This window comes from Nylanderia fulva, unplaced genomic scaffold, assembly GCF_048542155.1.
Source record: "Nylanderia fulva isolate GAGA-0341 unplaced genomic scaffold, ASM4854215v1 Scaffold26, whole genome shotgun sequence".
Taxonomy (NCBI): domain Eukaryota; kingdom Metazoa; phylum Arthropoda; class Insecta; order Hymenoptera; family Formicidae; genus Nylanderia; species Nylanderia fulva.
This window is the reverse complement of record NW_028190325.1, coordinates 1,402,958-1,418,846: the sequence shown is the minus strand read 5'-3', so window position 1 is coordinate 1,418,846 and position 15,889 is coordinate 1,402,958. Positions and strand designations below refer to the sequence as shown.

The 15,889-nt window shown below is 38.7% G+C and overlaps 1 protein-coding gene across 2 annotated transcripts; it reads right to left on the bottom strand.

Annotated features, from left to right (window-relative positions):
* Window positions 1-377: 377 nt before the first annotated feature.
* On the bottom strand, window positions 378-15,397 carry anne (polyamine-transporting ATPase anne boleyn). 2 transcript variants are annotated; one of them, XM_029313230.2, is made up of 11 exons: window positions 14,441-15,397; window positions 7,648-7,732; window positions 7,329-7,556; window positions 7,127-7,251; window positions 6,883-7,039; window positions 6,577-6,781; window positions 6,144-6,482; window positions 5,012-5,966; window positions 4,407-4,926; window positions 3,598-3,779; window positions 378-3,484 (listed from the first exon to the last, which is right to left on the bottom strand). In XM_029313230.2, exons 1-11 carry the CDS (start codon window positions 14,544-14,546, stop codon window positions 2,052-2,054), a joined length of 4,335 nt encoding a protein of 1,444 aa, XP_029169063.1. In that variant the 5' UTR covers window positions 14,547-15,397; the 3' UTR covers window positions 378-2,051. The 2 variants fall into 2 exon arrangements, with proteins under 2 accessions (XP_029169063.1, XP_029169062.1); XM_029313229.2 differs by lacking the exon at window positions 14,441-15,397 and adding an exon at window positions 8,159-9,407.
* Window positions 15,398-15,889: the final 492 nt, after the last annotated feature.

Genomic DNA, 15,889 nt, shown 5'->3' with positions numbered 1-15,889 from the left:
CGATCAGTTGATTATTTTTTTCTTCCAGTCTCTATCATAGCATTATAATTGCATTTTATCTTCAATCAATTTTAATATACATATATGTACTTTAACGCACTAATCGCGTAATAATTACATATAATATTAACAACTTGGTAACGTTGTAAATCTATGTTACTTTGATTATATATAGTAATAATTATTCGTTATTAATATAATCAAAGTAATAGATTTAATTGACGGTATTACTGTTTTATATTAATTGAAATTTTTTTTAATATATTGATTTATATATATATATATATATATATATATATATATATATATATATTACGCAACAAATAAAGAGTAACAATGAGAAAATGAAAGAGAGAGCTAAATGAGAGTAAACAGTATTTACATTAAAAACATATTTCATTTGACAACCGCTACTTTTCAACACAAACTAACAGCGTTGCGAAATCAACGCGTTTACGCATTAAGTATCTATATTTCCGTCGCGTATTTTATAAGTACACATTTACTTTGACAGGATATTTAATAAAATCAATACGTGTCAGCTCCGACGTTGATAATGCGTCTAGCTTATCCGTATCGCTTTGGCCTATTTTAACATTGCAAAGTATTCAAGAAATAATTCTATCATTAAATCTAATACGTAATACGCACTCTCCGGCAGCCTCTGATCCCTTCACATCATTACATATCTTCTACATATATCATTACATATTATTCAATAATCAAATATCGTCGTGGAATGATTTTTTAAATTTTAATGAACGATAACAATAACAATTGTTGTTGTTATTATATTGAACATAATAACAGCAACAATTAATTTTTATCATAAGTCACATCATTATTCGTCATTGCCTGTCGAATTTCATTGTTCCGTAAAATGCAAAAGGAGTGTACATACACACGCTATAATTGATCAATGCTCATGTTGCTTTGAAAGAAACATGAATATTAATGACTAAAAATTTTGAAGAAAAATGCATTAAGAAACGTGTCACAATGTTCGGGGAGAATAGCGGCTCCAGGCTAAATTTTCATCCTAGCTATACACAATATGATGGATTAAGTCGCGAATTCTCGCTTAAGTATTCGTTCGAATTACAAGTGAAAGAAAAGGACATCATTACGTCGAGTTGCATTCAAAATTCTCGCATTGCTCTAAAATCCTATGATAAACATTGTTCTATTATAATTATCTACGTGTGTCCTTGAAATATAAATAGCTGTGCTCTGTCACAAGAGAAATCTTGGTTTCGCGGAACCAATATATATAATTCTCGCTAAATTTTTTTCTAATATAAATAAGAATAATACTTTCTCGAGAGTTTGCCCTCTCGAATACTAATGAAGGGGAGGACGAGGACAAAGGAGAGCTGGGTCAAAAGGGACCCTTTGAGTTTGATAAATATAAATAAGCCGAAGCTAGAATGGTTAGGAAGTTATAAAATGCTTATATAATATATAAATTACACATTAAATATTAATTACTTCTAAAAGAAAGACTCTCCATAGAGAGGAAAGAGAATAATGAGACGAATCCAATTAATTAGCTTAGAGATCGACAATGAGCAAACAGCTTTAATGCTATTCTAACATTCGGCTTATTCGTATCACTCACGTGACTTAAGTAACGTTGTTAATTATCCTAATTATGGATACCGACAGACTAAATGCATCAATTCAGAATTCGCCCGATCAATGACGGAAATCGAGCTGAGCGTCTACTAATCGTTAACAATATATCGTGATCGATATCAAATACGCGTTCTGTATATCACGAGCACCGGACAGAAAGAGAGCTTAACGAGGATGTAAATTGCAATTCCGGTATCCAAATCTCACAAAGGTGCCGCTGGATCAGGCTTGTCAATTTATGTGATATTCTTCTCAATCACAATTATCAAGCTGTGATACCCTAAATACATCAATCGGCAATGGAGATTACGCTATACATCGCGAAGAATATATGCGTAAAAATAATACTCTGCATCAATTAGCCGTTTTATCAGTACTCAACTACCTCTTGAACGGTCTTTCGAATGCTTCGGTTCTCAGGACGGCAGAATATCCAATTCGAGTACGCTTTGAGTGTTGGGCGACACTCGATCGTCGCTCTGGTGCACCAGGACGTCCTTGAAGTCTCTCAACTTCTGTGGCTGAAGCGTCGTGTTAGGATTTCGGGGAAGCGTGGCAATTGGATTGGTGTTGTGAGTCATGTAGGGCTTCTCGTAACGATTGATGCCGTTCTCCGATTCCGAGTTGTGCCGTCGTTTCGTGATGGATTCCGTGTTTGATGGCCTTGGCGACGAGTCCTTGTCCTCGAAGCATGGCACCGTTTGCATCGATACCGTGTTTCGGCAGTCGTCGAAGAGAGATCGTGGATTGAGAGTGACTTCGCGGGCGGAACCAAAATGTTTGAAGCTGGCGCAGATCGGCGGCGAGCTGTTCATGAAGCTGGTATCTCCGGGAAGGCACGGTTCGGTAATCCGTTTTTCAATCTTAATCTCGGTGACGTTCTGCCGGATCAGCACATTCGGTGCAGCTTCCGGTAACGGCTCCTGAGAGATCGGCGGCCACTTGAGGTCGCGCGCCATATCGCGCTCGATCGCCAGGAACTTCCGCCGTGATTTATCTACATCGTGCCAACGGTAGCGCAACTTGCCGAACACAAGGTATTCCACAAAGAGATACTCGACTAAGATCGCGATCACAAAATTCATCACGCCGTAACCGACCAGAATGAATCGGAAGTTCAGATCGTTAGGCAGCACAAGCTCGAATAAATTAATCAGCCACTGAAAGGGACATATGGCGACGTAGATGGAAAATAGGCTTAGGAAAACGAAGGAAGTAAGGAGACCGTAGTTGGTGAAAAGCGATTTTCTATACGGTGGTCCTTTGGAGAACGCCATGGCCAGAATAATGTATTGCATGGAACTGACGATGAAGATCGTATAATTTTCCAAACAGCCTACATTGTCCTTGTTTTCAGATGCGGTCACATTGAACGGCACGTACCAAGACATCTGCTGTAGATGCCAGAAGCTCGTGTACTGGAAGATCGCGACGATTAAGAGCTGGGTGATGAGACTGAGTACCGGCGACGTGCTAATGAGGCTGTTAAGCGGCGCCATTTTCACCATCGGGCCCTCGTAAGCCTCGGTGCGACCAAAGAAGAAAGCGAATAACGAGATGATGAAGAGATCGATGTACAAGAATTCGAAGTCGGTTAGATTGGACTCGATGCTGTAGAGAACCATCACTGAGATAAATTGTGTGAGCGAGTAGGCGGCCATGTACTTGAAGATGCCAAAGGACGTTACTAGGGCGGCACGACCTTCGCGTATCACCGTCAGAACGCAGGAAATGTTGGTCTCGCGGCTGGTAAAGGGCGAGGCGACGGAAGATTCCGTGTCCGACAAGGAGATTCCGGTATGCGCCGCTTTTAAGGCGCCGCAGTCATTAGCTCCGTCCCCGACCATAGCTGTACAAAAAGGGAAAATCTTCTGTCAGATCGATTAAGCATGATTCATCGCATTTATTGATTTTAAAGGTATATTGTATTTAAAAAAAAATATGTTGTATGTTTGCACTTACCAACGTAGTAGCCCAAGGATTGTAATTCTTGAACGAGTTGTTGTTTCTGGTCAGGTGACATTCTGGCGAATATGGCACCACGGGTAACTATTTTGGGTATCAGTTCCGGATAGTACTGCCTTATCAAAGCCCACGTTTTTCCCGTCAACGCAAACACATACTTGTTCTTAGAATATTGTACTCTGCAATTTAGCAAACATATTTATATATAAAATAGAATAATATAAAAAATATATAATATTATATAAAATAATATAATAATATAATAGAATTTAACAATATACTTAATCATAAATATATGAGTATATGTATATGAAACTATATATTATAACATGAATAATATAAATTAGATTTTACATAGTATATATATTTTTAATATAAAGGAATAAATATAGCTCTCATAAAATATAATTTAAATTTTTTGTTGTATATTTTGCATATTTTTTCATGTATGTTAAATATATTGTAGGGATTTATTTGAAGCAAACGGCTATGGATAAAAAAAGAAATATAATATTATCGATCGCGATTATTATTAGGTCGAGCAACACATCGAGATTTATTAAAGTAAGCAAATCAGGTCAGACAAACAAATAATCAAACATTCGAGACGTGCTAACATTACAGCGAAAAAATAAATATAGTCGGTTAACTACATATAACATCTATTGTAATATTTTTTTCTCATAAAATAGATATACTTTAACATTTTACTAGACGTTTTAATTTTTACTGCTCTCGTAAAAATATCTATGATATTATCTTCTTATTGTAATAAATTTGCAAAACTAGAAAAAAGAGATACTCACTCGTCTGAGAGATAATTTATATCGTTCTCCAGTTTAGTGTTGCCGAAAGAGCCGCTTTCGACGGTTTCCAAGCTAACCACGCTGTTCAGATCAGTCATCTCGCTAAGATCGCCCTGACCATTCGGCGACATCGGCGGTGGTTGACTATCACTTTTCGTGAAATAAATTTGTGGTTTCAACAGATTTTGCTGGATGGTTAAGACAGCGATTACCGGCGTGCCTGGTTTCACTATATCGCAATCCCTGGCTACTGAGAGGGCGGTCAATATATTGTCGCCCGTCACCATAACTGTTTTGATACAGGCAGTATTCAGCTCGGCGATTACTGGCGAGGTCTCTGGTTTTAATCGGTTCTCCATAATTATAAGCGCAAGGAAGGTCAAATCGCTCTCGGCAGCCTCGCGATTTATACGTTGCACTTTGGCGTATGGAAGACGGTTTAGAGATTTATGCGCGATGGCAATAACTCGATAACCTTCGGATGTGTATTCCTGCAAAACAGCCGTAAAATCCGGAGGAACTGCAAAAAAAGAGAACAAAAAAAATGTCATTTATTGCAAAATTAAAACACATAGAATAAAACAAGTATAATCATGAAGACTCACTAGATTCTGCTTTCGAGAGACTAAGAATCATCTCCGGACTGCCTTTGCAATAAAGATCATAATGATTAGCGCCCAGTGTCCTGGTAATTACGCTCATCCTCTGAAGACTGGATGTGAAGGGAAACTGCCGAACGATGCCCACCTCTAATCCCTGCTCGCCAAGTTCTGTGGTAGAATCACTGAATTTAGCGTCGTGAAGATTGGTGAGGGAGATAGCATCGACCACATCGGAAGACACGGAGTTTTGCCGACTGAGTGTACCGCCTAAATCACTTGGCAATCTTTTGAGAAGCTTTGAACCCTTCGCTGGTTTGACGATCGTCGGGAAGAGCATGGAGAACTTGGATGTATCGGATACGTCGGGTTCCTCCAGCGACCATCCGGTAGATTCAAACATTTTCAGATCGAGCGGATCTCCTACCAGTTGATTATCGATTATAGTGATTCCGTGGCACGTAACCATCCCGATAAGAACCTCGGACAATGGCAGACTAATAATGTCTTTGACTGGCAACTGGAATTTTCTGTCCGAAACAGTCAGTACGCCCCACATGTCCAGACCGTCCTCGGTCAACGTTCCAGTTTTGTCGAAGCAAATGCAATCGATGGAGCCGGACACGTTGATCGTTCTCGGACTCGTACAGTATATCTTTTTATTTTCCAATCTACGTTGCGCTACGAGACGTCCCACTGTCATGGCAGCTGGCAATGCCGGCGGTATCACGATAGTGATGAGATCTAACGCTTCCAGAGCTATATGACTGCTATGAACGCCTTTCATAATTTTTGTTATGATAGTGTAAACAACGCCAATACTAGCTATACACGCCAACAATATGACAAACTTGTACGAGTCCTGTTCGAACTTGAAATCTACGGGCGGAGGATACATGATGGATCGTATCAGGCCACCTTTGCTGGTGTTAAAACCCGTTCTAATAACTACCGCCAATACCTAACAAAACATACGCGATGTTTAATTATTCAGATAATTAATAATAAAATATTTATATAAATATTATTGTAATATAATAAATTTTCACTAGGTTTAATATTTATCTAAATTATATAAAAATTTGCAAAAATATAGAAAGAGAAAGAATATTTTTAAGTTAACAAGAAGTTAACATACTTTTTCGCTGCCATAATATCTTGTCTGAATAATTCTGGTTCCACAGAAGAGAGTATGCCTGGCATGTTCTTTGGTATCATATATCACATCGTTGGAGGAAGGAACTGGTGTCTTTGTGACGGGCACGGATTCTCCCGTCAACATAGACTCATTTAGTATACAATTGCCTGTTAGCAAGACAGCATCGCATGGCATCAGGCATCCGTGAGAAGGGATGACCAAGACGTCTCCAGGAACTAAACGTTCAGCTGGAACAGTTGCTGTTTGACCAGTCGTACGATCACGCATGACGGTAGCTACGTCGGACGAATGCACTGTAGAGCGTAAGTTTTGCTGATTCTAAAAATAGTGAATGAATTAGGTTATTTTCTGGATGATTGCAACTTTAAATATTGTAAAATGACGAGCAAGATACTAAAGTAGAATGACTCACCCGTCGAGTTTGGAAAACTGCCATCATAATGCCGACACTTGACATCCCGAGAATGACCATGGCGTAGTAATAATAATCGTCCGCAATCCACAGACAAAAACTGAATAGTTGGAAGACGTAGAACGGGTTAAGCACCTCGAGGCAGAGTAGCGTGAATATGCTTTTTACGGGAATCACGATTTCATTGTTACCGTAGACATTACGTCTGTCACCATAAATTAATTAATTAATTGTACTGTATACAAATTATCATTTTGTGCATTTTATAATGCAGTATTTTTATTAAGTGATTGATTCGATTTTTACCTCATATACTGCTCCTGAGAATCAAGACCTTGCGCTTGATGTAACGTGGACGTCAAAACATCGGTGTCGAGGCCGCGCAGTTTCAAAAACTCTGATCTCTCCTGGTCCCAGATGTAGGTCAACTTTTTGCAGTTAAAGGTGGTGATGGATGGCACCTCTGAAAATATATAATATCACTACGTTAATTATATTGGAAAGGCGTACAAGTTACTGTTTTTCTTTTTTAAATCTAGTATTTACTTACGTTTAAACTGACCGCCGCAAAGATGTACAGTCAACGTCGGATAGGTTTCCTTCTCTTCCTTGATTGTTAGTGTACTGCCGTCCCATGCTTCATCAATTAGAGATTCTTCATTAAAGGATTTATTACTGTGGAATAAAATAAAAATTGTTAGCATTGCAATTTCGTTGATGTTTAAAGGCGAGGAATATTAAAGTATACTGACATAACTTCCCGAGCGGTCAAGACTCTCAGTCTCTTCACATAGTAACTCGTGTGTTTCCCTTGAAATCTTTCAATCAACAAAACGGTTTCCGCCTCTTCCAGGGAACATTTGGAATGAGTGGCTTGGAGCATTAGATGTGGCACCCAATGAAAAATCAGCCTCAAGAGACCTCCGGTAATGATAATCAAGAACCATATAATAACGGTCCATAGGCGACTTTGTGTGTAGCTATAACGACGATAAGAGGAGATTAAGCGGATTACGTACAATAAAGGAGAATTCACTTAGAATAATGTGACGTAACGTGCGAACAACTTACCCGTAAATTTCCATCTGGTCCTCTTCGCCAGGATTGATATAATCCACGCCATTCTTCAAATGTTGAAGACCATTCGTCCTGGTACCTGAAATAACGCCAACATGATTATAATGAGCTGCCATTCGCGCGTTTTGCGAACGTTCGCGTGTTCATCAATCGCGGATTTTATTAGATTGATATCTTTTTCGTTTCTCCACGTTTTGTAAAAATTTTTTACTTGTTATCAAAGATACGGTACAATGTGGGCGCGTGCAAAACGCGACGTGTTTCTAACAATAACGACGTTGCGAGTGGCCTTTATACTCTCGATCGTATTAAATTATGGAGAACGAGAGAGGACGAGGAAATTGTACAGTCATACCCAAGGATAGTCGCGTATAGTAAAATAACGAGAGGCTGAACATGCTAACGTGTTTATTTCAGTTGTCAGCGGTATTAACAATCGCGAAACGTGACGATCGATTGTTGTGAAAACGATTTTGTGTTCTTCTTTTTTCCTCTTATTTCTTACCCTCTAATAATTCCGTTTTTTGTTCACGTTGATGCTCGTTCGCAATGGTCGCGTTGCGACCACCAAAGACGCTGTAAGCATTTCTGGCGAAGCTCAGGTTTAACTTGCTCGGCGTGGGCGGCATACTCGTGGTTGAGAAAATTGCGAATCGATCGAAATGTGATTAAAAAGAAAATTTAGAAAATTAAAGACTCTTGAAGCGACGAAAATTCCTTCACGTTGCTCTTCCACTTCCGTCACTTTCTCTAGCGTATCTTTTCCTTTTTTCCTTTCTTCCTTCTTTTTTCCTCGTCTTTGACCGGTGAGAATTATGGAAAGTGCAGATTGTGCAATTTACGAACTTTCCCTCGACCTTCCTCCCACACACTACTTATTTTTACTACTACATATTATTTTAAGCACTAGCCTTAACGTCTAAAGAATTATTGTCTATGTGACAACTCCTCGTCTCAGGGAAACGCGACAGAGTTTCGTCACCTCTACGTGACCGAAAGTTCAGCCGGGACGTAGAAACACGAAGGGGAAGAAGAAGAGAGAGACAGTTGCCGAAGACTATCGGTACGACGAGATGCGATGAAAATCGCTGAAACGGTTGTGCTCCTGGGGGACAAGACGTTAACCCCGTCTGCTACCGACACCGATTGCCCGCCATTTCGGGATCTCTTTTCAAGGTTCTCGCGGCGGGTCTCGGCGGCACGTTCTCCGGCATCTGGCCGGCATCGAGCTGGCACAAGCGACGCGACGACGATGACGATAACGTAGGTGTTACCCTACGGATCTCAAGGGCGATTGCGATCGTCGGAAAAGCGATAGGAGAACGAGGATGCTGACGAGCGAGTAACGGTAGCTGGTGCTATCGCTTCGGAGCTGCCCTCGACTTCCTGGATTCGTGTCAGTCGCCGGGATCGGTGAGCTTCCGCCAGCCGATTCGTGGCGTGATCGCCGCCCGTTCACCTTCGCTCATGCCGCGTTTCAGGCACACCAGGTCCGAATCTGCGCCCCTGCCTACGAAGCCGGCCCGTAGCGGCCGCGGTTGCGGCTGCTGCGATGCTGATGCTAGATCGCGGTAACGGCACGCCGTCACTCTCTTCTTCGTCCCGCCTTTGGCCCTCGAGGACGACGAAGATCCGAGATCTGTGCGACCGCACGCGGCCGCTAAACTAGCTCCTATCGCCTCACTTGTGTGCTCGTGCCTCCCTTGTGCTGCTCCTTGGCGCGATCGCAAATACATTACGGGTTATAGAAGTATCCGGGGTTGCCGTCGGGATATCTCGATCGGCAGAAAGGTCGATGGTTTTTCACCCGCGCACTTAATGTCCACTTGATGTCTTTTTTCCCTTGAAAAAGCCTGATAGTTTGTTCTTATTGGGACAATTTTACCGCGTTCGATCGAGCTGAATAAATCGCGAGTTCCTCTTCCGATCTAATCGATCGATACGACAAATAGTTACGCGCTGTTACGACAGAGAGTGCTCTCCGAAAATTTCTGCGAGTCACGAATCTATTAATACATTAACGATTACGTCGACGGTGACGTCTTGGAGATAAGAAACTCGCGTGGAAAACTCAGAAAAGGAGTTCTCTATTTCAGAAAACACTTAGACACAAATCACTTTAGCGAACGCACGAATCGTCCTCGCGGAAAATATGCGACAACGACGATTTTCGTTTAGTTGCGCAATTCTTTCAGATGATCCGTTTAAACTCTTCACCCTCCTCGGGACTTCTAAGTACAGAGAACACGGTGCGATAGTTTGTGTCTAGCATCTTACTCATAGTGCCGGTACACGTTAGCGCCGATGCGTGGTAATATATCCCGGTTTCGATCACCCGCAAATTAGGAAACGGAAAAGAAAAAGCCACTCTCCTGCGAGAAGTCACTTTGCGCGCTGATGTTTCTTCGGCGTGGCGCTCATCCGTGGTGCGATGTCGTCGCCAGCGGATCGAAATACAATGCCTCGCAGAACGTTTCTGTTCCTCAGAGAACCTGCCACGTTCTTCCAGTATGAGCTGCGTGTGGATCCAATTCGCAAAAAATGTGCTCACGCTAAGATGGCGGCGTTGCGCAGTCGTTTCGGAGTTCAGCTTCGAAAATGCTGATCTTCGGCTGGACTGGCTGAGCGACAGATTCTTGACTGGTCGACGATGTCGCTCAGTCGATCAACGAGCGATCATCGAGAGATGATTCCTCCACCTGGAGGAGATTTTTCACCAAGAGTACACCGACAAACACGCGATTGAAGAGCGCGAACTGAGAAGCCGGGGTTTAGCTGCTCCGTTTTGCGACCAGCCTCTGAACGCGAGTGAATCGAATAAATCGCCTGGTACGACCGACCGAAAGGAAGACTTGCGCCCTGAGTCGTGGCAAACTCGGTCGCAGGGATGTACCTAAATAGGGTGCCACGTCGGAGCAAAATCCGCGAGTGGAATCGAGTTCAATGCTCCGGCAGCGGCGACTAAGTATTGACTCTTTACATGCTACAATGCTTTATCGTAACTGGTGCGATGATTCACAGTTTATTGAGCGCTAGATAAGTTTTATCTATATATATATATATATATATATATATATATATATACTTGTTTTCGTAAAATTATATCTGCGACGCCAAATTACTATACGACTGACGTTACAGAATATGTCCTATCAGCTCTTGTGCAATAGTTTTTAATAATTTAATATTGCAGCACAGTTATCGTTTAATAAATATTTATTACAAGATATAGCTTACATTTCATGATGAATTTATCACAGTTTTATCGCCCGAGTCTATCGTTGATTGTTTAAAACATATTATGCCACCCTCGTGGAGTATTTATCGTGATGTAAATTATATCACATGTCATTTGGAAAATATAGGGCTCATATTACTCCATTAACTAATTAGCTTTGAATTGGTATATGGAATAACAGCACAATATGATAAGAATTATCGGGCAAAAATTGTTCTCCATTTCGAGATCCAAAATATTAGTATAAATATGTTTGTTTCCTCCAAAAAAAAAAACTGAATAAAACGCATGTGTCACATCTTATTTACGTGGCTTCTATTCTTGTATAGCCGTACCTGGAATTTCCCCTACCAAACAAGCTGCTCAACTTATACGATGACGAGTATCAAACATTGCCGTCGATGTCGACCATGACTCATTTTTCGCAAGCGCCAATGCAACCGATGAGTCTCTTCGTCATCATCCCTTCTGATCAATTCTGGCACTCGCTTTTTCATAATTCGACTTCCGGTTGCAACTGTATGCAGTCTTCTATATGTTTCATATGTATTCCTGGCCCTGACCATATTGGCTGTCTTTATCGATACAACTTTGTCTCCTCGTCTTACATTGTATTGTTGTTTCCCTCGTGTTCCCTCGCGCCGCACGAGGTCCCATCCTTAGAATATCGAACAAGCAGACTCGCGTGGCTTATACTTCATTCTAGCTAACTCATTACTGTTCCGACTACACGTGCTCGAAATACCGTATATGTATTTTTAAGAGCTTCGCTCTTTGACCAAGCCGGTAGAAGGCGTTTAACTCTTGCTGAAAGACATTCAACGATGCGAATCTTAATTTAATAAAATTCTTAATTGATAATTTTTTAAAATTTTGAACTTTAATTTTTATTCTTTCTATATTACTAAATTCATTTTTAACAATTACAAATCATTTTGATGTCACGATGTCAATAAATGACTAACGCGGCGTCAGATGTTGCAAAAAAATAATATTTAAGGACTCTTTAAGCGCCTCGTGGAATTGCTTTCATTTGCAGATGAATGGTTCCTTTTAGATAAACAGATAAGGTTGCGTGAGCATTTATATTCGTAGAAACTAACACATTGCAAACTCTCGGTACGATAAAAATTATGTGCTGTATTTCACCGCTTATCTATACATGAGATCGTTTCTGTTGTTAATTACACTTTCGCGATAATTACGATCGTGGTATCATGATATAAACTCGCGATTAAGTGATAACAAAGTACATCAGATGAATTAGCGGGTTTTATCGCAATGCGATAGATAGCTGACAAAAACAAGTAAAAACAAAAAGATACTTTCAAAAAAGAAATTTCTCAGAACAAATAAATTTTTCTCGAAGAAGATAAAATAATTAGCGAGTCGCTTTAATTAAAGTATAGCTTTAATAGCATAAATAATATAAGTATTAAAGTATAAATAGAATTAAAAAATTGTCGACAATGAAACGCTGAGACATTATTACCAATTGAATATATAAGTAAATAAGCAATGTCATTTTTATTTAAACGGTCGCGACTTTAAATGATTCAGAGGTCAAGGATAATGTCGTTCTTAAAATTTTAATTTAACAATTCTAAATATATTTTTTAATTTAACAATTCTAAATATAATTTTTAAATCTGCAGAAAAAACACATAACATACATTTTGTTGATATATCGTAACATCAAATATCTAACGAGAAAGAAATGTCAAGTATATTTAATTAGGACAAATATATATATATATATATATATATATATATATATATTACAAAATATATTTAAAGGGAGAGGGAGCAAATTCTGCGAGAATTGCGCGAAATATAATCTTGATCTATACATTTGAATTTGAGGTTTAGATTATCACACACACAGTAAACAACTTTATATTCACTTCAAGATACGTTCCCTGTTTGGTTGTCGCACCATAATCAAGTTTGAAATGTCAAATAGAATCGTCGGTTGCGTAAGAGCACAAGTTCTTTTGATGATTGATGTATACATGTTGCGAGCATGTATCTTGCGCGACTATATGATCATTACGTTAATTGCATTTTTTTGTGTTTTAACGTCACACCAAGAAAAATTAGCGGAAGAGAGTAGACACATTTATGTAATCTTCTGAAATATTAACACAAGATTCTCCCTACGAAAAATATTCAGTATAATTATTTTAAATACAAATTACATTATAATGGTGGACCTTGGAATATTGTTATGCAATAAGAATTTATATTTTAAATATTATATATTGTCTGTATTATTTTCAGTAATATAAAAATTAACACACTGTCAAGCAAAAATATTTTGTGAAAAGAGTGCTTAATTTGATAATTAATATTTTTATGAGTGTTTATCTTCTTCTGTGATAATGAACTGTTGACAAAGCTCATCAAATATTCGATGGCGATATATTCTTACTCAAAAGAATTATAAACCTAATTTAATTTTTGCAATTTCTTGCAAAAATATATGACTCCTATTAAGAATTATCAAATCTTTCCTTTCAAACTATGCTATCTTTTATAACTTTTAAATATAGTATATAGTTTGTTATTATCGTCTCAGATAAGCACTATAGATAATAATCTCTTAAAAAAACAGAACAGGAAATTAAAAACAGATTACAGATGCATTGGTATTCTGTTGAAAAGCGACACACTTCGCTCACAACACTTTGCTCACAAGAATACTTTCTCTTACTTTTAATTCACATAACTTAATCATTAGTTCGTTTCGGTTACATTATTTATATATAAAGAATATTGAATATTCGACCAAACTAGCTCAAAATTAAATTTTATTAAGTTTCACGACGATATTAGCGTTTTCTTTTTCACTCGAATAAGGACCACAATTACATGATCGAAACGACGTGAAACTTATTAATAAACTTTAATTTTCAGCTAGTTTGGTCGACTATTCAATATTTCTTATTTTACTAGCGACTAGCGAATGCGAATATTTAAGAACTGATTATATATATATATATATATATACATAGAACTCATTAGTTGCCTAAGAATAGTTTATCGGTCAAAACATGTAATGCGATAATTGGATGCGCCTTGAACATTTGCAAAGATGGTTGCGATACGAAATTATGTCACCTCATGAATAATTAAACAGGTTCTTCCTCATAAATAAGACAAATAAATATGAGTGAAAGCGAGTAATGAGATTAATATCTTCAAATGTATTAAAGGAATTTTTTAGTATTTTGTAAATATTTGGAAACTATAAAATTTTTTTAAAGCCGAGAAATTTTGCTCACAAAATTACAGAAATTCAGAAGCGTAATGGTAAACATGTTAAAACGTAGAAATAAAACAGAGTAATCAGTCTTTCAAAGCGATAACCGCAATGTGTTAAAGATTTCAGTCATGAGGCCGAAAGACCAATCACCGACGTAGATCGACGAGCGGAGCGAACGTTCGGTAGTTCAGCAAGAAACGGTTCGACAAGAATTACGAGACCAATCTTCGGTGCTATAAATCATGCTCAGGTTTCACGCTTAAATAAATGATCGCAAGTCTTACCGTTCGCCATTGTATTCATCTTGGTGTCGTACGAAGATCGACGGCGGGTTGATGCGATTTCTCTCGTAGTCCTTAGCGATGATTCGTTTGTTAGCGAGACGGACATGCACTCAGTCTTCAGGATCGGGTTGTAGCTCTCACTGCGTTTGTCAAACTAGACTTATGGAATCTGGTGCAGCGAAGAAAGATTAAGAGACCACAATTTCTTTAAATCACCACCGATTTCTTTAAATCACCACCGATTTCTTTAAATTACCAATCTAAATTTCTGCATACAACTCTATCTCGATGTTTAAGAGACGTACGCTTTTATTACTTCGTATTTCGAAACGTCATGCAATGATAAAAAGGTTTTTTCGAATCTCGGAGTAGCAAAATGTAGCTTAAAAGTAATCGAAAACTATAGGATTTTGGTGCATCGCGTTTGGCACCCTCAAAATATCGAGGGGGTGCGTGTCGATCTTCCCGCGCACGACGCGATCGCGCGATCGAAAAAGCGACGACGGTGCGACGACGACACGCCAGACGACACTGCGCTCCGATATATAGCACTTCGCCGATCCGCTCTCTTTCCACCAGACGACGTATGTTCCACCGCCACTGTCGTCCGAAAGTCGCCTCCTTTCTTATCGTTACGATACTCGTGCCCGCCAACCGATCTAGATCCGCCAAGACTCGATAGCGCTGAGACGAATTGTATGAGATCATGATCGAAGGTCGCGAGTTTCATTCATCGTGTACGCGCTGCGCGCATCACGTACGTGAGGATGATTCGTTTATGACAATTATCTGGAAAATTTTTTTACGATATTTTAAAGTATCTGTACGTGATACCAGTCTGGATTTACATATCTCAAAATCGTGCGGAAACTTATCACTCGTCATCGAATGGCATTGAATTGATTGTGACGAATGTTATTCTTATTACAGTCATCAATATAGATTGAATAGTTCCATCCGCGGTATCCTTTTGTTAATTTATCAAATTTACTAGAAAGACTCCAGGTATTAATATATTAGTACTAAGTATTAATGTGTTTATAAAAAAATACAAATAAAAAACGTCTTGCACAATTTACATGTCATTGCTTAAATACTCGCTTTCAAACATTACTGGCTCATTTATACAAACAAAAAAATGTTTTTATGTTAAATTACACCAGGGAAAACTTTAAAATGAAAGTATAAAGATTAATACAAATCAGCTGAAAAATACAAATATTTTCTTGAAAACGAATAAATTAAGAAAATAATACATATAAGATGAAAAAATACATGTCAAATGATGAAACTTTGAGTTTATAAATATAACGCGCCGTGTATAGCATAATATTATTAATAATAAATATAAATGTAAGAAATGTAAGAAAGAGATAAGAGAGAAAAAGGGGGCAGGTGGTACAGAATATAAAATGGGGAAAATCTTTACATTATGTAGGAATCACATTA

Bases quoted from the DNA above. Each gene is read 5' to 3' on its own strand.
- anne (XM_029313229.2), bottom strand. From the start codon at position 8,282: ATGCCGCCCACGCCGAGCAAGTTAAACCTGAGCTTCGCCAGAAATGCT. The intron at 6,782-6,882 runs GTAAAAATCGAA...TTATGGTGACAG, and splicing joins TCTCAGGAGCAGTATATGAG to ACGTAATGTCTACGGTAACA. The intron at 5,967-6,143 runs GTATGTTAACTT...ATGTTTTGTTAG, and splicing joins GATATTATGGCAGCGAAAAA to GTATTGGCGGTAGTTATTAG.